Source organism: Salvelinus namaycush, chromosome 40, assembly GCF_016432855.1.
Source record: "Salvelinus namaycush isolate Seneca chromosome 40, SaNama_1.0, whole genome shotgun sequence".
NCBI classification, from domain to species: domain Eukaryota; kingdom Metazoa; phylum Chordata; class Actinopteri; order Salmoniformes; family Salmonidae; genus Salvelinus; species Salvelinus namaycush.
In genome coordinates this window covers 21,649,290-21,674,875 of record NC_052346.1, presented here as the reverse complement: position 1 = coordinate 21,674,875, position 25,586 = coordinate 21,649,290, and the positions used below count along the sequence as shown (strand labels likewise).

The 25,586-nt window shown below is 39.5% G+C and overlaps 1 protein-coding gene across 1 annotated transcript; it reads left to right on the top strand.

Annotated features, from left to right (window-relative positions):
* The first annotated feature begins 9,720 nt into the window (after positions 1 to 9,720).
* On the top strand, positions 9,721 to 23,278 carry LOC120033481 (gastrula zinc finger protein XlCGF17.1-like). The gene is made up of 3 exons (XM_038979848.1): positions 9,721 to 9,759; positions 16,367 to 17,138; positions 23,250 to 23,278. The coding sequence occupies exons 1-3, from the start codon at positions 9,721 to 9,723 to the stop codon at positions 23,276 to 23,278; spliced, it is 840 nt and encodes a 279-aa protein (XP_038835776.1).
* The last annotated feature ends 2,308 nt before the right edge of the window (positions 23,279 to 25,586 follow it).

Here is a 25,586-nt window from a genome sequence, read left to right as displayed (position 1 = left end):
AGGCCCTCTACTCTTTTCTATTTTTACCATTGACCTGCCACGGGCATTTAACAAAGCATGTTTGTCCATGTATGCTGATGATTCAACCATATACGCATCAGAAGCCACAGCTAATGAAGTCACTGAAACCCTTAACAAAGGGTTGCAGTCTGTTTTGGAATGGGTGGCCAGTAATAACTGGTCCTGAACATCTCTAAAACTAAGAGCATTGTATTTGGTACAAATCATTCCTTAAGTGCTAGACCTCAGCTGAATCTGGTAATGAATGGTGTGGCTGTTGAACAAGTTGAGGAAACTAAATGACTTGGTGTTACCTTATATTGTAAACTGTCATGGTCAAAACATAGATTCAATGGTTGAAAAGATGGGGAGAGGTCTAGCAGTAATTAAGCGATGATCTGCTTTTTTGACACCACACTCCAAAAAGCAAGTTCTGCAGGCTCTAGTTTTGTCTAATGTTGATTATTGTCCAGTTGTGTGGGCCAGTGCTGCAAGGAAAGACCTAGTTAAGCTGCAGCTGGCCCAGAACAGAGTGGCACGTTTTGCTCTTAATTGTAATCAGAGGGCTAATATTAATACTATGCATGCCAGTCTCTCTTGGCTACGAGTTGAGGAGAGACTGACTGCATCACTTCTTCTTTTTATAAGAAACATTCATGTTTCCAAAATTGTTTGCATAGTCAACTTACAGCTCTGACACACACACAATTATCCCACCAGACATGCCACAAGTGGTCTTTTTATAGTCCCCAAATCCAAAACAATTTCAAGAAAATGTACAGAATTACATAAAGCCCTTATTGCATGGAACTTCCTTCCATCTCATATTGCTCAAATAAACAGCAAACCTGGTTTTAAAAAACCAGATAAAGCAACACCTCACGCAACAACGCCTCTCCCTTATTTGACCTGGATAGTTTGTGTGTATACATTGATATGTAGGCTACGTGTGCCTTTTTAAAAATGTATGTAGTTCTGTCCTTGAGCTGTTCTTGTCTAATGATGTTCTGTATTATGTCATTCTGTATTATGTTTCATGTTTTGTGTGGACCCCAGGAAGAGTAGCTGCTGCTTTTGCAACAGCTAATGGGGAACCTAATAAAATAACAAATAACAGGCGTATTGAGACTGGTATGGCCGTAAACCAATGACTGTATTGTGTATATATGATATGTAATAATGCCGTAAGCAAAGGAATAACTCTTACTACACTATATCAAGTTTATGTCACTTGAAAAAGTGCAGTGTGATTCTATTTCTATAATTTCAATGGGATAAACAGACATAGTTACTTTAACACAGGCAGAGTTACAAACCTTGTATACATTTAACAACATATATTTGAGTCTTGTGAAAATAGCAGGCCTATCAAATAATGACTTCAGACAAATACATCAGATAACGTTACCTGTATGTGAGGCAGTCTCTAGTATGACAATTTTCTATCAATTTCGCATATAGCATTCTGTGTTTCCCTTGCCCATTAAACTATTTTCTTAAAATGTAATGGGATAATTTCAGCTTTTGGCTTACTATTCTCCCACTCCACCATGAACCTTAATGGTACAGACAGCCAGAATATGATTAAAATTTGACATTTGTTTAGAGAAGATGACAAAATACAACAAACGTTTGAGAGGAAGATGAGGGAAATCCCTTCCACCAGCCTCTATAGTCTGGTACATCCGATCTCTACGGATGTACTCATATCCTCCCCAAAATAATTTAAACAGTACCCATATGAACGTTTTTCTTAGAGACACCGGCATGGGAAACACATAGGCAAGGTGAAGTAATGAAGGCAGAATGTCCGCTTTCAGCACTAACACCTTTTCAGCTAAAAGATAGTCGCTTCACTTTCCACAGTCCCAATCTTTTATTAAGCGAAAATATTTTTTCTTTCCAATTAAACATGTCATCTTTAATTTAATTTCCGAAAGATATCCCAAGCACTACCATTGGTCTGGTGCACACAGTCAAACCACATAACCGATCAGTTCTCCATTTCCACTATCTTTTATTTCTGTTTTATTCTTATTTATCTTCGCCCCGGAGGCAACAGAGAATTCATCATGTAGCTATCATCTCTATCTATGCAGGAGAGTGCATCCGACTGGCAAGACATCAGTAGATTTATAATTGAACACATTTATGAAGATTTTACACTATTATGGAGAGATGTACTGCTTAGATTTTTTCCCCCTACAATAGAAATAATCTGCAACAATTTTATGTAATTAACTTCATTATTATTTTTGCCACATTTCATATTGTAAATGTACAAACCAAACACCACATTTTCTTACCTTAGAAAAAGAAATTGAACTATATTTTAAGACAATTAAATACTCTATCAACAAAAAAGCTGTTAGAATAATAAGTGTCTGTATGTCCCTTAAGATCCTTGTGTAATGTGATATTGTACACCCTAGCCCCGCCCCCAGCCCCGCTAGCCCAATTGTCCTTTGTATATTATTTATATATACTTGTGTTCCCCCCAAGTACTTTTGGTATTGATTTGTTGTTAATAATAATAATAATAAAAAGAGTGCATCCCCCCCCCCCAAAAGAGTTTCCTTACCAGAAAACACATGATACCATAAAGTGCTGTGGATTTGTGCCCAAAAATTAATGAGGAAAGTGAAGAGCTAGTGGATGGTAAATCTAAGATTAAACTTAACAATAGATACATTCCATGTTGTGTCCTCTTTCTATGTTTTAAGATTCTCCAACACATCAGACAACTGTTTGTAAAAATGATCAAAGTTAGCTAGCTAGAACTTTGACAACTGAAGACCACCATGTTGAATGAACGTACAGCACATTACCTACGTTGATGAAGTCTGTTACATTTATCTCCAAACGGCTGCAAACTCATTGGGCTTGCTTCTTGCCAAAACAAAATATCATAAAACATGTCATGCTGTTCATGTCATTATAACAAAGGGAAACTTCTGTGCACTCAAAAATTAAGTGTCAATTTAGCACAACTATTTCACCAATACAGTGTTGCCTTCAATCAAATAAATAAATTAATCAGTTAATTTAATTGAACTGTTGGGGTTACAGAGGGTAAAGGAAGCATTATGAAAGGTAGTCAGTCAGAGTGACCAGGAGGGGTTTTGATTTGTATTTATTACTGATCCCCATTAGCTGCTGCTAAAGCTTCCTGAGGTACAGCAAAATTAAGGCAGTTTATACAATTTTAAAAACATTACAATACATTCACAGATTTCACAACACACTCTGTGCCCTCAGGCCCCTACTCCACCACTACCACATATCTACAGTACTAAATCCATGTGTATGCATAGTGCGTATGTTATCGTGTGTATGCGTGTGTCTGTGCCAATGTTTGTGTTGCTTCACAGTCCCCGCTGTTCCAAAAGGTGTTTTTTTATCTGTTTTTTTAAATCAAATTTTACTGCTTGCATTAGTTACTTGATGTGGAATAGAGTTCCATGGTGTCATTGCTCAATATAGTACTGTGTGCCTCCCATAGTCTGTTCTGTACTTGGGGACTGTGAAGAGACCTCTTGTGGCATGTCTTGTGGGGTATGCAGGGGTATCCGAGCTGTGTGCCAGTAGTTTAGACGGACAGCTCGGTGCATTCACCATTTCAATACCTCTCATAAATAAAAGTATCGATGAAGTCAATCTCTCCTCCACTTTCAGCCAGGAGAGATTGACATGCATATTATTAATGTTAGCTCTCTGTGTATGTCCAAGGGCCAGCCGTGCTGCCCTGTTCTGAGCCAATTGCAATTTTCCTAAGTCCTTTTTTGTGGCACCTGACCACACGACTGAACAGTAGTCAAGGTGCGACAAAACTAGGGCCTGTATGACCTGCATTGTTGATAGTTTTGTTAAGAAGGCAGAGCATCGCTTTATTATAGACAGACTTCTCCCCATCTTAGCTACTACTGCATCAATAAGTTTTGACCATGACAGTTTACAATCTAGGGTTACTCCAAGCAGTTTAGTCATCTCAACTTGCTCAATTTCCACATTATTTATTACAAGATTTAGTTGAGGTTTAGTGAGTGTTTTGTTCCAAATACAATGCTTTTAGTTTTAGAAATATTTAGGGCTAACTTATTCCTTGCCACTCACTCTGAAACTAACTGTGGCTCTTTGCTGAGTGTTGCAGTCATTTCAGTCGCTGTAGTAACTGACGTGTATAGTGTTGAGTCATCCGCATACATAGACACTCTGGCTTTACTCAAAGTCAGTGGTATGTCGTTAGTAAAAAAATTAAAAAGCAAGGGACCTAAACAGCTACCCTGGGGATTTCCTGATTCTAACTGGATTATATTTGAGAGGCTTCCATTAAAGAACATCCCTCTGTGTTAGACAAGTAACTCTTTATCCACATTATAGCAGGGGGTGTAAAGCCATAACACACAAGTTTTTCCAGCAGCAGACTATGATCGATAATGTCAAAAGCTGCACTGAAGTCTAACAAGACAGCCCCCACAATCATGTTGTCATCAATTTCTCTCAGCCAATCATCAGTCATTTGTGTAAGTGCTGTGCTTGTTGAGTGTCCTTCCCTTGATTTTCCAATATCTAGACTGTTCTCCCAGCAGTATTGAGACAGAAAACATAGGGTTAATTAATAGACATGTGTAAGCAGAATAAAGGCTGAGCTCAGGAGAATGTACAGACTGGGTCAGCATGGAGTTAAACACTAGACATGCAAAAACAAGAACGTAAGCGGAAAATGTATGCCGTGCTGCTGTTATAGGCATGAGGAAGTAATTACATAGGTCCTATGACTTGCGTTGAGACATGCAATTGCATTATGTATGTGTGCTTGTGCTGTTGTAGGCCTGAAGGAAGTCATTGCTTAGTCTTGTGACGAGCATTAAGGCATGTGATTGTATTGTATGTGTATGTCTGTGCCATTATAGGCTTGGGGAGAGCCATTGTGTAGTCCCATGAGTATCATGGGACAGACACATGCATTTGTGTCAAGAATTGAGACAGAAAGATAATGGTGGCAAGAGGCCAAGGGGTGTTAACACACATGGTCACTCCCCTCTATGTAGATGATTATCTGAAAGTGGAAACCTATAAAGTCTGAGGTCTGTGGAAAGAGAATGTGGTTCTTCCATGGAAGTGCACGGCTTTGCTACTTTGTAATAAAGTCTAATTTGAATTCACAGGTTCCAGTAAAGGTCTAATATTTCTGAGTCAATATTCCACAACACTATCAAATCAAATCAAATGTATTTATATAGCCCTTCTTACATCAGCTGATATCTCAAAGTGCTGTACAGAAACCCAGCCTAAAACCCTAAACAGCAAGCAATGCAGGTGTAGAAGCACATTGTATCAACCATACAATTTTTCAATTCCTCATCAATCCAAGGAGATTTAACCGTTTTACAGTAATTTTCTTAATGGGCGCTTGCTTATTAGTAACTGGAATAATCAATTTCATAAATGTGTCAAGTGCAGCATCTGGTTGCTCCTCATTACACACCACAGACCAGCAAATATTCTAGAAATAGCATTACACAATCAACATCTTGATAAACTCTATGCAAAGGAGAAGTGTCCTGCAGAAGGCTACGACCCCTTCTCATGTAATGGGGTAGGGCCTTCCCAAGGATGCCGGAATGCACGGACCGTGTTAGTGGGGGAACAGGAAGTTCCGGGCAGGCGTGCACCATTCTTCAGTGTAAAGAAAGCGCCAGAACGGTGCAGTCAAGAAGATTAGCTAAGTGTCCGTTTCTATGTATTACTAAAAGTATGTAATAGCACGTTTAAACTTTCTAATATCAAAAGAATGTCATACCATTTTAAGTAATACATCCGTTAAGCTATTATCACGTTTGGTAGAGGTTTGATGTGTTTTTGTGTCAAGCCGAGTGAAGAACGCGATAACTATTTTACAAGTTAACGTTAACGTTACATAGTTAGAGCCGTTGGGGTTTGTCTGAGTTGATGTACATCATTTTCTCAAGGTAATTTCATAAAGAATCTATTTACTTGAGATGTCTGAATTCGTTTTGCAAGTTATTGGTTTAGTGTAAAATTCACGAGCTGGTAAAATGGCGGCACCAATAATAACAATATTCAAGTCAATACAGGGACATTCCTGTGAATACAATGGAACAAATTCAAAGTGCAGCCAGTGAGGGTGCAGCAGAGAGAGGGTTGCACTACTGTTTTGAAGCTGAATGTAATGATTATCAATTTTTCTACATGTGTACTAAATTTCAGATGCATTAACGTTACGTTGTTTCTATCTTTATCTATATATGTTACTATGGTGTGAACAGAAATACTATCGGTTTTGATAGAAATAATACAGTGAAGACAATGTTATTCAGCACGATAGTTCATAGTGTTGCCTAAAACAAACGGTAACCTTGTACTAAATGGTTTTTGTCATTTATGCATTTGGGAATTCAGGAAATCTACTATAGTTTAAGTGCACTTAAGTTGTGTAGCCTGATTTTAAAGTGAATACTTTGTCTAATATGAATTAATTCATGTTTTGTTGTCAATGTTTAGCTACCAGATCTATTGAAATGAGATCAGTGCTTGACTTGGACAGGAGCTCATCAGAGCTGAGTACCGTCACCTCAAATGTCTACTGTTTGAGCTCATGTTCCTCTTATAGAATATCAGCTCAAAAGTATTGTGGAGCTTCTGCACATAAATATAAACAATATTTTTAGAAAATAAAGTGGCAGAAATGTCAAGACTAACTTTTGTGTCCGTTTCTCTTTATTACTACAGGCCGACTCAGATTAAGTCGGAGGCCGGTAACATCAACAGTGAGGAGGACAAACCCGCCTGCCCCTCTCCTTCCACACGGAGTCCAATCCTACAGTCACTGGGTTCTGATTGTGACAGTGGAGCCCAGTTTGCACCGCAGGATCCAGAGATGGCATCAGTGAAGCTGGAAGACTGCAGTCAAACACTGGAGCTGAATGTCAACATTAAAGATGAAGAAGAGGAGGAGAAGATTGGGAAATCTGTTTCTTCTGGTAAGAGCAGGTTCTATCTAACTAAGTTTGTTGTTCGTTCCAACTTCCCACTGTGTATGAAAAGTTGCAGTACAACTGTTTCATGATGAACTGTTTCAATGAGAAGGTAGATGTTATTTCATGCTACTGACACTTGCATGGTTTGACACCAGTTTTTGTATACAGTTGAAGTCGGAAGTTTACATACACCTTAGCCAAATACATTTAAACTCAGTTTTTCACAATTCCTGACATTTAATCCTAGTAAAAATTCCCTGTCTTAGGTCAGTTAGAATCACCACTTTATTTTAAGAATGTAAAGTGTCAGAATGATAGTAGAGTGATTTATTTCAGCTTTTATTTCTGGGTCAGAAGTTTACATACATTCAATTCGTATTTGGTAGCATTGCCTTTAAATTGTTTAACTTGGGTCAAATGTTTCGGGTAGCCTTCCACATGCTTCCCACAATAAGTTGGGTGAAATTTGGCCCATTCCTCCTGACAGAGCTACTGTAACTGAGTCAGGTTTGTAGGCCTCCTTGCTCACACACGCTTTTTCAGTTCTGCCCACAAATGTTCTATAGGATTGAGGTTAGGGCTTTGTGATGGCCACTCCAATACCTTGACTTTGTTGTCCTTAAGCCATTTTGCCACAACTTTGTAAGTATGCTTGGGGTCATTGTCCTCATGATGCCATCTATTTTGTGAAGTGCGCCAGTCCCTCCTGCAGCAAAGCACCCGCACAATATGATGCCGCCACCCCCGTGCTTCACGGTGGGGATCTTGTTCTTCGGCTTGCAAGCCTCCCCCTTTTTCCTCCAAACATAACAATGGCCATAATGGCCAAACAGTTATATTTTTGTTTCATCAGACCAGAGGACATTTCTCCAAAAAGTACAATTTTTGTCTCCATGTGCAGTTGCAAAACGTAGTCTGACTTTTTTTATTGTGGTTTTGGAGCAGTGGCTTCTTCCTTGCTGAGCGGCCTTTCAGGTTATGTCAATGTAGGACTCGTTTTACTGTGGATATAGATACTTTTGTACCCGTTTCCTCCAGCATCTTCACAATGTCCTTTTCTGTTGTTCTGGGATTGATTTGCAAAGTACGTTCATCTCTAGGAGACAGAACGCGTCTCCTTCCTGAGCGGTATGACGGCTGCGTGGTCCCATGGTGTTTATACTTGCATACTATTGTTTGTACAGATGAACGTGGTACTTTCAGGCATTTGGAAATTGCTCCCAAGGATGAATCAGACTTGTGGAGGTCTACAATTCTTTTCCTGAGGTCTTGGCTGATTTCTTTTGATTTTTCCCATGATGTCAAGCAAAGAGGCACTGAGTTTGAAGGTATGACTTGAAATACCTCCACAGGTACACCTCCAATTGACTCAAATTATGTCAATTAGCCCATCAGAAGCTTCTAAAGCCATGACATAATTTTTGGGAATTTTCCAAGCTGTTTAAAGGCACAGTCAACTTAGTGTGTAGTGAACTTCTGACCCACTGGAATTGTGATATAATGAATTATAAGTGATATAATTTGTCTGTAAACAATTGTTGTAAAAATTGCTTGTGTCATGCACAATGTAGATGTCCTAACCGACTTGCCAAAACGATCGTTTGTTAACAAGAAATTTGTGGAGTGGTTGAAAAACGAGTTTCAATGACTCCAACCTAAGTGTATGTAAACTTCCGACTTCAACTGTAAATCCCTCTCGGACAAGGTGACTTTTATCAATATTTGGCTCTATTTCTTCTCAGATTATATAATGCTAATTAGCATCAAAGTAGACATCATGCAAAACTTATCACTGCAAGCTCTTGCACGTCATCTCTAGCTGACACCTTTGCTAACAGGTATTATGTCAATAAAAAAATTGCACAAGACAGTTCACATAATTGTCTATTTAAATAAATGTAGCTTATTTATAAACGACTAAATTTAGCTTACATAATTAACCCAGAGATCCTTACCTTTGCCTCGATTCGGCACTCTTGTCCAGATCATCATGGCGTTTGTAGGTCCTTATGATAGCCACATTAGCAGCTAATTAAAATTTCATTTTTGTGGTTGGTAAGTACAGGTGAATATATTGATAAAAGTCACCCTGTCCTAGAGACATTTACATGCTTATCAAAACGTCAACCAGGGTATGCCTACATGAAACACAGCCCTTATTTTAAGTGTTTCTAAAATCCTCTGGGAAAAATGAATGGTGGAAAAATGATTGGAACCATTTCCCTGTTTGACTGCTAGGTTTTATGCGTATTAGGATTTATACTGTGGTACTCTATTGGTATGCAGCTACTCGAGGCTAGTGGGGTGTGGATAAGCTGGGACACGCGGTAAGATGGCGGACCAGAAAAAAAGTGGAATGGGGGATTGCAGTGGGGGATTGTACAAGCCTTCTGGAAGATCTGATGAAGAAGATGGTGGACCAGAAAATAAGGAGAGAAGTGGAATATGTTTTGAGTGAATATGGAATGGAGGATCACACAGAGCCTTTAGAAGAGCTACAAGAGGAAAGTGAATGTGACAAGAGTGTGGATGAATTAACTGCGATGGACAATAAATACTTACATGTTTATACTGGAATGAGCGTTCTTTCCACGAATTCACTTTAATATAATGTATAGTGAATTTCTTCACGTTTCTGAGTAAATCCTATAACATGCACTGCGGGAACACAGTGACATTTTCTTACAGAACTTCCTAGATGGACGCGACTGTGCAAATAATGACCCCCGAGAAGGAGCTGAGTGTTGAGTTGGTGAAGGTAACTCGGAGGGAACTCATAATGATTTCTCCTATATCCAGCAAGCGCTCCGGATTTCGCGATTGGGGACAAGAATTGTGACTCAAATTGCTCTCCGGAACAGGGCGGCATTGAAAGAAGTGATATTGAGATTAGGTTTAAGTGTTAAGGAGGAGCAGTTGAAATGGAATATTCCAGGTGTCTGTGATGCCTGTCGTTTGGTGAGTCTTAGATCCGGTGTAGAGCGTGGGGAAACAGAAGACATCTGTCATGCTGATTTTTGATGCAGAGTCTGCCAGATAAGGTGAAGGTAGGAAGTGTCAGTTATCCCATGAGCGCTTTTGTTCCATAAATACTACAGTGTTTTAGGTGTCATTCATGGGCCTGTTGCAGCAGTGTGTAGGTGTGAGATGCTTAGATGTGAGAAGTGTGCATAGGGTTGCAAAGGGTCGGAAGCTTTCCAGTAAATTTCCATGGGAAGTTGAGGCATGGAATTTGGGGAATTTTGCTTAAATTCCTCAAAAAAGTTAGTTTATAACAGTGATTTTTTTCTGGGATACACATAAGGCAATTCTAGGTCTTGTGGCATATTTTGGATCTTGCACACTAATGAGATGCTATTGAGCCCACACTACTACACTGTCTGAGCCAAGGACTACATGCTTTCTGGTACGTTTTGATTACAATACTGGGTGAATATATTTTATGACATATATATTATTTTTTGTTAACTAGGAAATAGTAACCTACCGCAAAGTGTGTTTGCTAGTTAGTTGTTTCTACCATGTGGGTTTTGGCTTGTTTGAGCCTACTAACTGAGTGTTAATTCATCTGTTTCTATACATGTTTCATTTTTTTTTTATCTTACCAAGGAGTTGTTTAATCTAACTGCTTAACTATTTATCTGTACATGGAATTGTATTTGTTATGTTTTTTACTCCTTTGTTTCTAATCTTTACAGGAAAATGCCACAGGCACTTTCTGATGTGTGGAGACATTTCACTGCAGCTAATGTAGAAGGAAAAGCTGTGTACATTTGCAAATACTGTGCCAAATCATATGTGAAGAATGCAGCTAAGATGCAGAATCATCTGGCCAAGTGCATAAAGTTCCCTCAGCTCTCACACAAGCAACCTCTGTCAAAAGTCCCTCTACTTCTATTCAAGGTGAAAATGATGAATCAGTCACCTTATCGATAGAAACAGCTCATGGTCCTCCTGGAATCAGAAGTTTTTGTTGACTCATTGGAGGAACGTAGTCAGAGAAATGCTGATGAATGTCTTGCTCGAGCTGTGAATGTAACTGGTTCACCTCTGATGCTCACAGGCAATGTGTATTAGAAGATATTTCTGAATGTTCTTCGCCCAGCATACACCCCTCCAACCAGACATGCTTTATCTACTCATTTGCTGGATACAGAGATCAAGTGAAGGTCCAGCAAATCATAGAGAAAGCAGACTGTATTGCAATCATCTCTGATAGGTGGTCGAATGTTCGTGGGCAAGGAATAATTAACTACATCATCTCCACCCCTCAACCAGTATTCTATAAGAGCACAGACACAAGGGACAACAGACACACCGGTCTCTACATTGCAGATGAGCTGAAGGCAGTCATCAATGACCTTGGACCACAGAAGGTATTTCCACTGGTGACAGACAATGCTTCGAACATAAAGGCTGCTTGGTCTAAAGTGGAGGAGTCCTACCCTCACATCACACCCATTGGCTGTGCTGTTCATGCATAGAAATCTGCACGTCAAGGACATCATGGCACTGAAAACAATGGATGCACTCTACAAGAGAGCGAAGGAAATGGTTAGGTATGTGAAGGGTCATCATGTTATAGCAGCAATCTACCTCACCAAGCAAAGTGAGAAGAATAAGCACCACATTGAAGCTGTCCAGCAACACCCGTTGGGGTGGTGTTGTCATGTTTGACAGTCTCCTGGAGGGGAAGGAGTCTCTCCAAGAAATGGCCATATCACAGTCTGCCGATATGGACAACCCCATCAAGAGGATCCTCCTGGATGGTGTATTTTGGGAGAGCGTGTTAAGCAGCCTGAAACTCCTGAAACCTATAGCAGTAGCAATTTCACGGATTGAGGGAGACAATGCCATACTGTCTGATGTTCAGACTCTGTTTGCAGATGTAAGAGAAGAAATTTGTACTGCCCTGCCCACTTCACTGTTGCTCCAAGCAGAGGAAACTGCAGTTCTGAAATACATCAAAAAGCGTGAAGACTTTTGCCTGAAGCCCATACACGCCGCAGCGTACATGTTGTACCCCAAGTATGCTGGCAAGAGCATCCTGTCTGGTGCAGAGATCAAGGCCTATGGTGTCATCACTACCGTGTCTCGCCACCTTGGCCTGGATGAGGGCAAGGTTCTTGGCAGTCTGGCGAAGTACACTTCCAAGCAAGGGCTTTGGGATGGAAATGCAATATGGCAGTCGTGCCAACATATCTCATCAGCTATATGCATTGTGTAATATGATGTTACAGGACTGTCATCTGAAGAATTCTGAGCAGGTCAGTGAAAAAATGTATATCTTTTGCTGGGTTATACGTTATCGCTATTTTTGGCTTGAATCAATGCTGTTGTGTGGTTTGCTATTGTAGTAAGCTAATATAATGCTATATTGTGTTTTCGCTGTAAAACACTTAAAAAATCTGAAATATTGGCTGGATTCATAAGATCTTTGTCTTTCATTTGCTGTACGCTGTGTATTTTTCAGAAATGTTTTATGATGAGTATTTAGGTAATTCACGTTGCTCTCTGTAGTTATTCTAGTCGCTTTGGTGAGAGTTGTGATGGTGGCTGCAATGGTAAACTATGATTTATACCTGAAATATGCACATTTTTCTAACAAAACATATGCTATACAATAAATATGTTATCAGACTGTCATCTGATGAAGTTGTTTCTTGGTTAGTGGCTATTTATATCTTTATTTGGTCGAATTTGTGATAGCTACCTATGCAGGAAAAAAATGGTGGAGTAAAAAAAGTTGTGTCTTTTACTAACGTGGTTAGCTAATAGATTTACATATTGTGTCTTCCCTGTAAAACATTTAAAAAATCAGAAATGATGGCTGGATTCACAAGATGTGTATCTTTCATCTGGTGTCTTGGACTTGTGATTTAATGATATTTAGATGCTAGTATTTACTTGTGACGCTATGCTAGGCTATGCTAGTCAGCTTTTTTACTGATGGGGCTGCTCCCGGATCCGGGATTGGGAGGAATTAGAGGTTAACTTAAATTGTCAACTTGGAGTAATTGTAACTACACAGGAGGTTGGAATGGAAAATAAAGTAAAGTATTTAAATGCGTGGTGGAAAATATACAGATAACATCTTTAGGTTTCCCCAGAGAAATAGCCAGTTTCAATAAATTATCAGATAGCTTGGCTATTTTTTTTTTATTAGCTATTTATCCTCTGGCTAAATTATAGGTTTACTCCTGGTGTAATATTGGGAATTACTTCATTTCTCAGACTGCAGAGTGCTGCAGCACCTCAACACACTTCCCACAGCTATTATTCTATTAGGAAATAAATGAAGAAGTGCAATGCTGGAGAGATGAGTTGCCGGCTCATGTCTATAACAGCACAGAGAGGGAGAAAGATCATAGAAAGTGAATCTCATTTTAGTTCTGTGAGAGATACAGGCGTGCTTCTCTCTCACCACAGTAATCATCAAATCAAGTTTATTTTATATAGCCCTTCGTACATCAGCTAATATCTCGAAGTGCTGTACAGAAACCCAGCCTAAAACCCCAAACAGCAAGCAATGCAGGTGTAGAAGCACGGTGGCTAGGAAAAACTCCCTAGAAAGGCCAAAACCTAGGAAGAAACCTAGAGAGGAACCAGGCTATGAGGGGTGGCCAGTCCTCTTCTGGCTGTGCCGGGTGGAGATTATAACAGAACATGGCCAAAATGTTCATAAGTGACAAGCATGGTCAAATAATAATCAGGAATAAATGTCAGTTGGCTTTTCATATCCGATCATTAAGAGTTGAAAACAGCAGGTCTGGGACAGGTAGGGGTTCCATAAGCGCAGGCAAAACAGTTGAAACTGGAATAGCAGCAAGGCCAGGTGGACTGGGGACAGCAAGGAGTCATCATGCCCGGTAGTCCTGACGTATGGTCCTAGGGCTCAGGTCCTCCGAGAGAGAGAAAGAAAGAGAGAAGGAGAGAATTAGAGAGAGCCAAGATAATGGCCACGCCTTGGTCTAAATAGGCTACAATGTTGCACAAACCATAAACCTGGGACGGCCCAACATGAATACATTCTTAGAATATCAGGCACGTTTTCATATTACGATTTTATGGGCATGACAATTACAGAGGAATCCAAATGTAACTACTCTGATTGGTTTTATGAAGATTTCTACATTGCAAACATTGGAAATTATTTTTCATGCTACCTGATCCTGGCAAATGGGTTCCGGAACGAAAGACTACAGAACTGAGAAGTGCTGGAGGATCCGGCTCAATTAAGCACCGCCCTTCTCATATAGTGGGGTATGGCCATCCCAAGGATCTCTGAATGCGCGGACAGTTGCACCAAATATTTTTTATAACTAAACAAAAATAGACTACAACCAGTTGTTTCCAATAGGAACAGATGAGTCATATTGGGCAGAGCCAAGCTAACAAGATCCTATTGGCGCGTTCTAGTACACATTTATGTTAGGGAACTCCTCTGTGAAGTGCTCGTGTACAATAACTCAATTCGCCTTTGCTTTCCTTCTAAACAATGCTATAAAAAAAATCTACAAAACGTAGTCCACTCTGTTCATAACAGATTTTAGTTTTGGGAACAGAAAACTGTATCAGATGTTTCATCGATTAGAACTTTTTTTAGAATGTCGTCCAAAATCCATCTCGTTCCATCTTTGGTTTGGTGTAAAATTCACGAGCTGGTAAAATGGCGCTGTCCACTCGGTCTGCGTCAACAGACTTCAGTGCTGGTGCAGAGACACAATTTCAGGTCGCACTACAGGTTTGAAGCTTAATGTAATGATGATCATGTGTTCTAATATTCAGACACATTCAGTTGTTTCTATCTTTATAAATGTTACTATGATGTAAATGGGAAATATCATTGGTTTTTGATGTGAAATAATACAGTGGTATTACTATTATTAAGGTTATTCAGGAAAATAGTACATAGTGCTGCCTAAAACAAACTGTAACCTTGAACTAAATGTTTTTGTCATTTCTGCATTTTTGTGAATTTGGGAAATCTACTATAGATCATTCTATAGTCGTTGTGTAGATTCATTTTAAAGCATGTACTTTGTCTAATTTGAATGATTTCATGTTTTGTTGTCAATGCTTAGCTGCCTGATCTGTTGAAATGACTTGGACAGGAGCTCACCGGAGCTGAGTACCGGCACCTCAAATTTCTACTGTTTGAGTTCATGTTCCTCTAAAAGAATATTAACTCAACAGTATTGTGGAGCTCCTGCATCTAAATATAAACAGTACCGGCACCTATTTCAGTCCAAGTCAAGTACTGAATTAGATAATTGAACAAGAAGAAATATAATATATTTTTTGAGAATAAAGAAAGTGCCTGAACTGTCAAGACAATAATTTGTGTCTGTTTCTCAATGTTACTACAGGAACTAGAATTAAGTCTAAGGCCGGTAACATCAACAGTGAGGACAAACCCAGCCTGCCTCTCTCCTTCCACACGGAGTCCAAACCTACAGTCACTGGGTCCTGATTGTGACAGTGGAGCCCAGTTTGCACTGCAGGATCCAGAGATGGCATCAGTGAAGCTGGAAGACTGCAGTCAAACACTGAAGCTGAACGTCAACATTAAAGATGAAGAAGAGGAGGAGAAGATTGGGAAATCTGTTTCTCATGGTAAGATCAGGTTCTATCTAACTAAGTTTGTTGTTCATTCCAACTTCCCACTGTATGAAAAGTTGCTGTAGAACTGTTTCAATGAGAAAGTAGCTGTTATTTCATGCTACTGACACTTGCATGGTTTGACACCAGTATTGCCAGCATTTGTTTTATTCACTGGGCTATCTGGAGTGATCAGAGAGTAGACTAAAGAAGTGAAGTAGACAAACTGCCAGTGTTTTGAAGATCTATGAAATTAGTCTGTGTAGTTACTAACCCTTGTGATGGTGGGTGGAGGATGACACGCCCCTTTTTAGCTTTCAAGTCTTATTGACTTTTAGAGTAGTTTTATTCCCCTGTAGTGTACAGCCTACTGATATGAATACATATGTCACCCGGGTACAGCCGGAAGCGGACTGGCCACCTCTTTGGGCCTGTTTCCTCTCAACATTTCTTCCAAAGTTCCTGCTTTCTAGGGAGTTTTTCCTGACCACTGTGCTTCTACATCTGCATTGCTTGCTCTTTGGGATTTTAGGCTGGGTTTCTATAAAGCACTTTCTGAAAACTGCTGATGTAAAAAGGGCTTCATAATATACATGTGATTGACATGTATATCACACCAACTGACTGGTTCTTCTGATGTTGTTCACACAGGAGACCATGTTGAGACATTCTCTACATCCAGAGAGCAACAGCAGGAAGATCACAGAGCTAAGAGTTCTCACCACTGCCCACATTGTGAAGAGATTTTCTCAATTTTATCAAAGCTAAAAATACACCTAAAAATACACACAGGAGAGAATCCGTATTCCTGTACTGACTGTGGGAAGAGATTCACAACATCAGGGAATCTGACGGTTCATCAGAGAGTGCACACTGGAGAAAAGCCTTACTCCTGCTCTGACTGTGGGGCGAGTTTCTCTCGACTGGGCCACTTAAAAACACATGAACATATACATACAGGAGTGAAGCCTTACTCCTGCTCTGATTGTGTAAAATGCTTCACAACATCAGCTGAGCTAAAAGTTCATCAGAGAACACACACAGGAGAGAAGCCTTTCTTCTGCTCTGACTGTGGAAATAGTTTCTCTCAACTTTCCCACTTAAAAACACATGAACGTATACATACAGGATTGAAGCCTTACTCCTGCTCTGACTGTGGAAAGAGTTACTCTGTACTGTGCAACTTAAAAACACATGAACGTATACATACAGGAGTGAAGCCTTACTCCTGCTCTGACTGTGGAAAGAGTTTCTCTCGACTGGACATCTTAAAAACACATGAACGTATACATACAGGAGTGAAGCCTTACTCCTGCTCTGACTGTGTAAAATGCTTCACAACAACAGCTGAGCTAAAAGTTCATCAGAGAACACACACAGGAGAGAAGCCTTACTCCTGCTCTGACTGTGGAAAGAGTTTCTCTCTACTGAGAACTTTAAAAACACATGAACGTATACATACAGTAGTGAAGCCTTACTCCTGCTCTAACTGTGGAAAGAGTTTTTCTCAACTGGGCCACTTAAAAACACATGAACGTATACATACAGGAGAGAAGCCTTACTCCTGCTCTGACTGTGTAAAACGCTTCAAAACATCAGCTGAGCTAAAAGTTCATCAGAGAACACACACATCAGAGAAGCCTTGCTCCTGCTCTGACTGTGGGAAGAGTTTTTCTCGACTGGACCTCTTAAAAGCACATGAACGTAGACATACAGGAGTGAAGCCTTACTCCTGCTCTGACTGTATAAAATGCTTCACAACATCAGCTGAGCTAAAAGTTCATCAGAGAACACACACAGGAGAGAAGCCCTACTCCTGCTCTGACTGTGGAAAGACTTTCTCTCAACTGGGCCACTTAAAAACACATGAACGTATACATACAGGAGTGAAGCTTTACTCCTGCTCTGACTGTATAAAATGCTTCACAACATCAGCTGAGCTAAAAGTTCATCAGAGAACACACACAGGAGAGAAGCCATACTCCTGCTCTGACTGTGGAAAGAGTTTCTCTCGACTGGACTACTTAAAAACACATGAACGTATACACACAGGAGAGAAGCCTTACTCCTGCTCTGACTGTTGAAAGAGTTTATCTTGAATGTGTCAGTTAAAAAGACACCAAGGTAAACATAATCTGATCTGATCTGTAGATTTTTTTTTAAACAACAGCTGAGCTAAAAGGTCATCAGTGAACAGACACAGGAGATAAGCCTTACTTATTCTCCTAATGTGGCAAGAGTAACTCAAGAAAATGTGAAAGTCACCAAGTAAAATACTACTTATATTTTTCTCTCAACTTTCCCACTTAAAAACACATGAACGTATACATACAGGATTGAAGCCTTACTCCTGCTCTGACTGTGTAAAATGCTTCACAACATCAGCTGAGCTAAAGTCTAAGTATTTGGTTGTAAATAGACTTAAATATCAAAAGTAAAACTATGAGTAATTTCAAATTCCTTAACCTTCCAGTGATACCCATCCTGGATCCGGGAGCATCCTCATCAAAAAAGCTGACTAGCATAGCCTAGCGGGACAGGGATATCATATAATATAATTTTCATGAAATCACAAGTCCAATACAGCAAATGAAAGATAAACATCTTGTGAATCCAGCCATCATTTCCGATTTTTAAAATGTTTTACAGCGAAAACACAATATATGTATTTATATTAGCTAACCACAATAGCCAAAGACTCAACCGCATATTTTCACCATGTTTCTACCGCATAGGTAGCTATCACAAAACCGACCAAATAGAGATATAATTAGTCACTAACCAAGAAACAACTTCATCAGATGACAGTCTTATAACATGTTATACAATACATTTATGTTTTGTTTGAAAAATGTGCATATTTGAGGTATAAATCATAGTTTTACATTGCAGCTACCATCACAAATATCACCGAAGCAGCCAGAATAATTACAGAGAACAACGTGAAATACATAAATACTCATCATAAAACATTTATGAAAAATACATGGTGTACAGCAAATGAAAGATAAACATCTTGTGAATCCAGCCAATATTTCCGATTTTCTTAAGTGTTTTACAGCGAAAACACAATATAGAATTATATTAGCTTACCACAATAGCCAAACACACAAATGTATTTATTCACCGCAAAAGGTAGCTATCGCAAAAACCAGCAAAAGATATAAAATTAATCTCTAACCTTGACCAACTTCATCAGATGACAGTCTTATAACATCAGGTTATACAATACATTTATGTTTTGTTCGAAAATGTGCATATTTAGAGCTACAAATCCTGATTATACATTGTGAATACGTAGCATCGATTCACCAGAATCTCCAGAGATATTTTGGACACTCACCTAATCTGACCAAAGAACTCATCATAAACTTTACATAAAAATACTTGTTGTATGGCAAATGAAAGATACACTGGTTCTTAATGCAACCGCCGTGTTAGATTTAAAAAAATAACTTTACCATAACAAACAGCTTGCGTTATTGCGAGACAGCGCTCGCCAAAACGGCAGAGAATAGGAATCAACATTTTCCACAGAAATACGAAATAACATCATAAATTGTTCTTACTTTTGCTGAGCTTCCATCAGAATCTTGTACAAGGAGTCCTATTTCCAGAATAAATCGTTGTTTGGTTTTAGAATGTCCTTTTCTTCTATCGAATTCGCGCCAACAATGCTAGCCAAGGTTGATAACGTTCCCACCCTCTCTTGACGCAAAGAATGGAAAACTCCAAAAGTCCAAATAAACGTTGAATAAACTGATAAAACTCGGTTGAAAAAACCTACTTTACGATTATATTATCACATGTATCAAATAAAATCAGAGCCGGAGATATCCGCCGTGTATACCGAACGCTTTTCAGAAGCCAATGTCGATGTACTTCGCGCGCCAGAGAAGACAAAGAAATTTCCAGACCTGTCACTCCAAAAGCTCTTGTTCGGCCTCAGATCAAGCTAGACACCCCATTCAACCTTCCACTGCCTGTTGACATCTAGTGGAAGGCGTATGAAGTGCATGCATATCGATAAATATTAGGCAATTGAATAGGCAGGCCCTGGAACAGAGCATCGTTTTCAGATTTTTCACTTCCTGTATGGAAGTTTGCTGCAAAATGAGTTCTGTTTTACTCACAGATATAATTCAAACAGTTTTAGAAACTTGAGTGTTTTCTATCCAATAGTAATAATAATATGCATATTGTACGATCTAGAATAGAGTACGAGGCAGTTTAATTTGGGCACGATTTTTTCCAAAGTGAAAACAGGGGGGGCTATTGACAAGAAGTTAAATTATCCTCTCCTGCAGGGGTTGGCAATTCCAGTCCTCGAGGGCCTGATTCGTGTCACAGTTTTGCCCCAGCCCCAGCTAACACACCTGACTCCAATTGTCACCTAATCATGATCTTCAGTTTAGAATGCAATTTGATTAATCTGTTGCATTTGCTAGGGATGGAGAAAAAGTGTGACACCAATCAGGCCCGAGGACTGGAGTTGCTCACCCCTGCTCAACGGGATGGGTGTCCCTAAACCGGGACGGTAGTTGCTAACATGTGCTAATGTGACTAGAATGACGTTGTATACAACAGACAACTTCCTGGGACATAGACATGTCTTTATATCGGCAGAAACCTAAAATTATTGTTAATCTAACTGCAGTGTTCAATTAACAGTAGCTATGACAAAAGTATCATGCTATTTTTTGAGGAGAGTGCACAACAACAAAACATATCTAAACATCATTGCCAATCAGATGCATCCCTTCATGGCAGCACTGTATCCATCTGCAAGTTGATTTTTTCAGCAGGATTATGCATTATGCCACAAGGCTTGTCCAGGAATGGTTCCAAGAACAATACAGTGAATTCCGTGAGCTGAATTCACTGTAATTGTGCATCTGTGGGAGGAGATGGAATGAGCAATTCGGAGTAGATCCACTCCCAGCCAACTTGACACAATTGTAGGAAGCATTGTAGTCAACATGGGCCATCATCCCTCTGAAACGCACACAACACCTTGGACAGTCCATGCCCCAACGATATTAAGGCTGTTCTGAGGACAAAGGGGAGTGCAACTCAATATTAGGAAGGCGTTCCTAATGTTTTGTACACCGTGTATATCAGATAAAGATGGTGTGATGATCAGTTTTTAGCATTAGTTTGGGTGGATTATTTTATATTACTAAATAACTTTTGTTTAATGATGAACAAGCTATGAATTTACTACTTGTGTTTATTAAATTTGTCTTTTAATACTAGATTCATTATTTTAGTCATTGATGATGAATGTATTTGAATAACTGTATTGAAGTTAATTGATCCAGCGGCAGGTAGCCTAGCGGTTAAGAGTGTTGGGCCAGTAACTGAAAGGTTGCTGGTTTGAATCCCAAGCTGACTAGGTGAAAAATCTGTCATTGTGCCCTTGAGCAAGCCAATTAACTCTTATTTGTCCTGTAAGTCTCTCTGGATAAAAACATCTGCTAAATGACAAGAATGTAATGAAAAATGTTTGTACATAAAAAAAATGATCTTGTGTGTAATTAAATGAAATAAACTGTTTGAAGTGAAATACTGTATATACAATACACAACATTACCACTTTGTTGACTCTGATCAGAGGTACAGGACCATAGTAAACTAGACTATGTAGCTGCTGTTAGTAGCCTACAGTTTCCATGCAATACAACATGTCAGATCACTAATGATTAGGTGTACAGGCTGCTACATTTCTGCTTGTGTCTGTCGGCAGTGATGTGTTATCAGGCTAAATAACCACTATTATGTTGTTTTTGGTTTGCTAGTTGCACCAGTAGCATGCTATTTTCCTGCAATGGTAGTGACCAAAAACAATATGTTTTCCATTGTACTAGAGGCCTAGGAACATAGAAGAAACTGACAGATGTGTCATAATAGCCTGGAAGTAAAGCTGCACTGGGAGACACATTTGAAATGGAATAAATTGAATACATGCAGCAGGGTGGAGAAAAATCACAGTAAAACAGTATTTAAATGTATTGTTGGAAGGACTGTGGTCACCATTCATGTAATACAATAAATATATACATCAGATGGTATTGGGGAGCTATTTCATAGGGTTTTCACGGGTACATTATTTACCCATTTCAATCTTATACCAACCAACCCTATGCTTGGTGTGACTGTTATGGTCAGAGCAGACCATCTGATATGCACTTAAATATTGTAATATGCAACCTGGAATTAAAATGGAAGAGGACCAGTGCTTCGACAGTGTAAGTTGATAAGAACTGCCTAGTTAAATAAAGGTTAAACAAAAACAGCCGAAACAGTTCGGGAAGTTTGTGCATATATTATGACGACATTTTGTTTAGTTTTCGTTTTGGGCTTTTTTCGCGCTATTTGTGCGCACACATTTTTTTCCTGGAGGCAAGCCAAAGTCGGTTGCCGAAGTCTAAGCCCCTTCATTGGTCATTGGTCAACAGAAGGCTTACGCTCATTGATATAGGCTATAGCAAAAGCCATTTTACTGGTTGAAGTGTTTTTTAAGTATAATGCAGTTGATTTGTGATGATGACACAAACATTATATGAAGCAGGACAGTCATTCAAACCTTAAAATCCAATTATCATTTGTAAACAGAGAAAGGAGTCTATGGCGTCTCAAAATGGACAAACAGTGCTACTGCCACTCTTTTTCTCGTTTTTCAAGCAAAGGTCTTTTAAGGGAGTATGCGAGCACACTCGTTAAGAAGGCTAGGCGAACCTAAGAGATGACAAAATAAGTTTTCTTTATAAAATAAATGAATATTTATAGCACATGCTTAGAGCAAATGCATCTCTAACTAAATGGAACTCCAATGGAACTCCAATTAAAGGGATAGTTAAATCAAATTACAAACGTCCACCTTGGTTTCTTCACCCTGTATATAATCCCAATAATGTGCACGTCAGCAGTGAAGTTCTGAAGATGGGGGACTTTCAGTACAGCAGTGTTCCCCAACCCTGGTCCCAAAGGGGTGTACATGTATGTTTTTGCCCTAGCACTCACATACCTTATTCAGTTCAATGGCTTGAGTTGCTTAGTTGAATCCAGTGTGTGTGTGTTAAGGCAAAATCACAAAAGCTCACCTCTATGGATCCCCAGGACCAGGATTGGAAAACAATGTAGTACATACCAAAAGGTGTGATGATGCAAATTATATACAATTATCATTTTTCTAATTTGCATAATCATCCCACTTTTTTCTCTGTACTGAAAGTGCTCTATATTGAAAACTTGACTGCTAACATGCAACCTTTTTGGCGTTGTATTAACAGTAGACTAATGAACAAAATACGACAAGTACATTTTTGTTGTTGTAAAAACGTTCCTTTCATAGCACCTACCGCTCCATTAAAGGAGTAGTTCACTATTTTACAACTTGAAGTCCAGTATGTAAGATTACTTGGTTTGTATTCAGGGAACAAGGTACAGTATGTACTCAGGAGATGAATCTCTGATCTTAGCAGCACCTTTCTTACACCTTCACAGCGTTGCACTGTGGTTCTTCAATGTTTCCCTGCCGCTGTTCGAACTGATAAAACATTTGTGGATCTTTAGAAAATGTCTCCTGTTTCTGCCGTTTACATCACGTTGCAATGATTGTTTTGCTAAATGTTTTTGTTGTTGTAGACCTGGCCCAATGGAAACCTGTCCAGTGATGCCATCTCTAGATCCTGCAGTGCAACAAGTCTCCACTGTCACAATCAGGACCCAGTGACTGTAGGTTTAGAATCTGTTTTGAAGGCAGTGTGGAAGGAGAGAGGCAGGCTGGGTTTGTCCTCACTGTCAACTCTGTCTGAGATCAACCTCCTGGTCATCCTCCGTGCAGACCACACCCCCTCCCATTGTACTGTATGTATGATCACATTTTGAACAATGGCTGCCTAAAATGCTGTGGTGCATTGACTAACTACAATAGGAAAGGTGTGGTAGATGTGGGCCATCACATTTGAGTTCACAGCTCTTTCACTCTAAACATTCATATCAATGACTCACCTTGAAATGGACCATCAATACCAGAGTTCTAGAAGACTATTTACATGATCAACTGGGCATTACAACATCCTGACCCTCAGCATAGTCCTGGGCATATATTGAGCTCCAACAAAGGGGCGTGGAAAAGGTCTGTTGAAATGAATACTGCAGTGGTGTGAGAAAGGTAACACAAGCTTCCTCTCTGGTTCCATCCCCCAATAGTAACTGGGTCATTATTGGATTGTGGTGGTAATGCTGTCCCTGGACTTTGGCACCATAGAAAAATACTAATAATACATTACAATAATATGCTGACATATGGAATGGTTTAAGAAGGTCATACAATGGATTGTTTAGATAATTATTTATAATTTTAGGACTACATTAGGTATAAAAATATATATATTGAATTTGGCCTTTACTACTATATCCCATTGAAACACATTGGATGACACCTTCATTAAAATACTAATGGTGAAAACTGATCAACACGTCATCAATATCTGATACATTTAGTACAATTTAGTATTTTATTTTGTCCTCAGAACAACCTGAATTCGTCGGACATGGACTGTCCAAGGTGTTGTGTGCGTTCCACAGAGACGCTGGCCCGTGTTGACTCCAATGCTTCCTGCAATTGTGTCAAGTTAGCTGGGAGTGGATCTACTCTGAATAGCTCGTTCCATCTCCTCCCACAGATGCAAAATTACAGTGAATTCAGTGAGCTGAATTCACTGTACTGTTCTTGTTCTTGGAACCAGTCCTGGACAAGCCTTGTGGCATAATCCTGATAAAAATCAACTTGCAGATGGATAAACTGCTGCCATGAAGGGAGGCACCTGATTGGCAATGATTATTTAGATATCCTGTGGCATTCAAACATTGCTCAACTTTTATCAAGGGGCCCAATGTGTGCCCTGAAAACACACCCCAACCATCACACCACCAGCCTGCAATGCGGACACACAGCATGGATGCATGCAGTGGCGTAAAGTACTTATGTAGTTTTTTGGGGTATCTATACTTAACTATTCATATTTTGTACAACTTTTATTTTTATTTCGCAAATTCTTTAAGTAAATAATGTACTTTTTACTCCATACATTTTCCCTGACACCCAAAAGTACTAGTTACATTTTTTTTCTGATTAGCATGACACAAAATGGTCCAATTCACTCACTTATCAAGATAACATCCCTGGTCCTACCTACTGCCTTTGATCTGGCGGACTCACTAAACACAAATGCTTTGTTTGTAAATGGTGTTGTGCCGTCTGGTTTGCTTAAAAACTTCAAGGAAGAAGTAAGGTTCACTCCTTTGTGTGTTCTCTACAGTCAGATCAGTGGTAAGGCTTCTCTCCTTTGTGTGTTCTCTATAGTCAGATCAGTGTCAAGACTTCTCTCCTTTGTTTACCTTGGTGGCTTTTAATTGGCCAATTTGAGAGAAACTCTTCCCATAGTCAGAGCAGGAGTAAGGCTTCTCTCCTGTATGTATACGTTCATGTCTTTTTAAGTGGCCCAGTCGAGAGAAACTCTTTCCACAGTCAGAGCAGGAGTAAGGCTTCTCTCCTGTGTGTGTTCTCTGATGAACTTTTAGCTCAGCTGATGTTGTGAAGCATTTTACACAGTCAGAGCAGCAGTAAGGCTTCACTCCAATATGTCTACGTTCATGTCTTTTTAAGTGGCCCAGTCGAGAGAAACTCTTTCCACAGTCAGAGCAGGAGTAAGGCTTCTCTCCTGTGTGTGTTCTCTGATGAACTTTTAGCTCAGCTGATGTTGTGAAGCATTTTACACAGTCAGAGCAGGAGTAAAGCTTCACTCCTGTATGTATACGTTCATGTGTTTTTAAGGTGCTCGGTAGAGAGAAACTCTTTCCACAGTCAGAGCAGGAGTAAGGCTTCTCTCCTGTATGTATACGTTTATGTGTTTAAGTTGCCCAGTAGAGAGAAACTCTTTCCACAGTCACAGCAAGAGTAAGGCTTCTCTCCTGTGT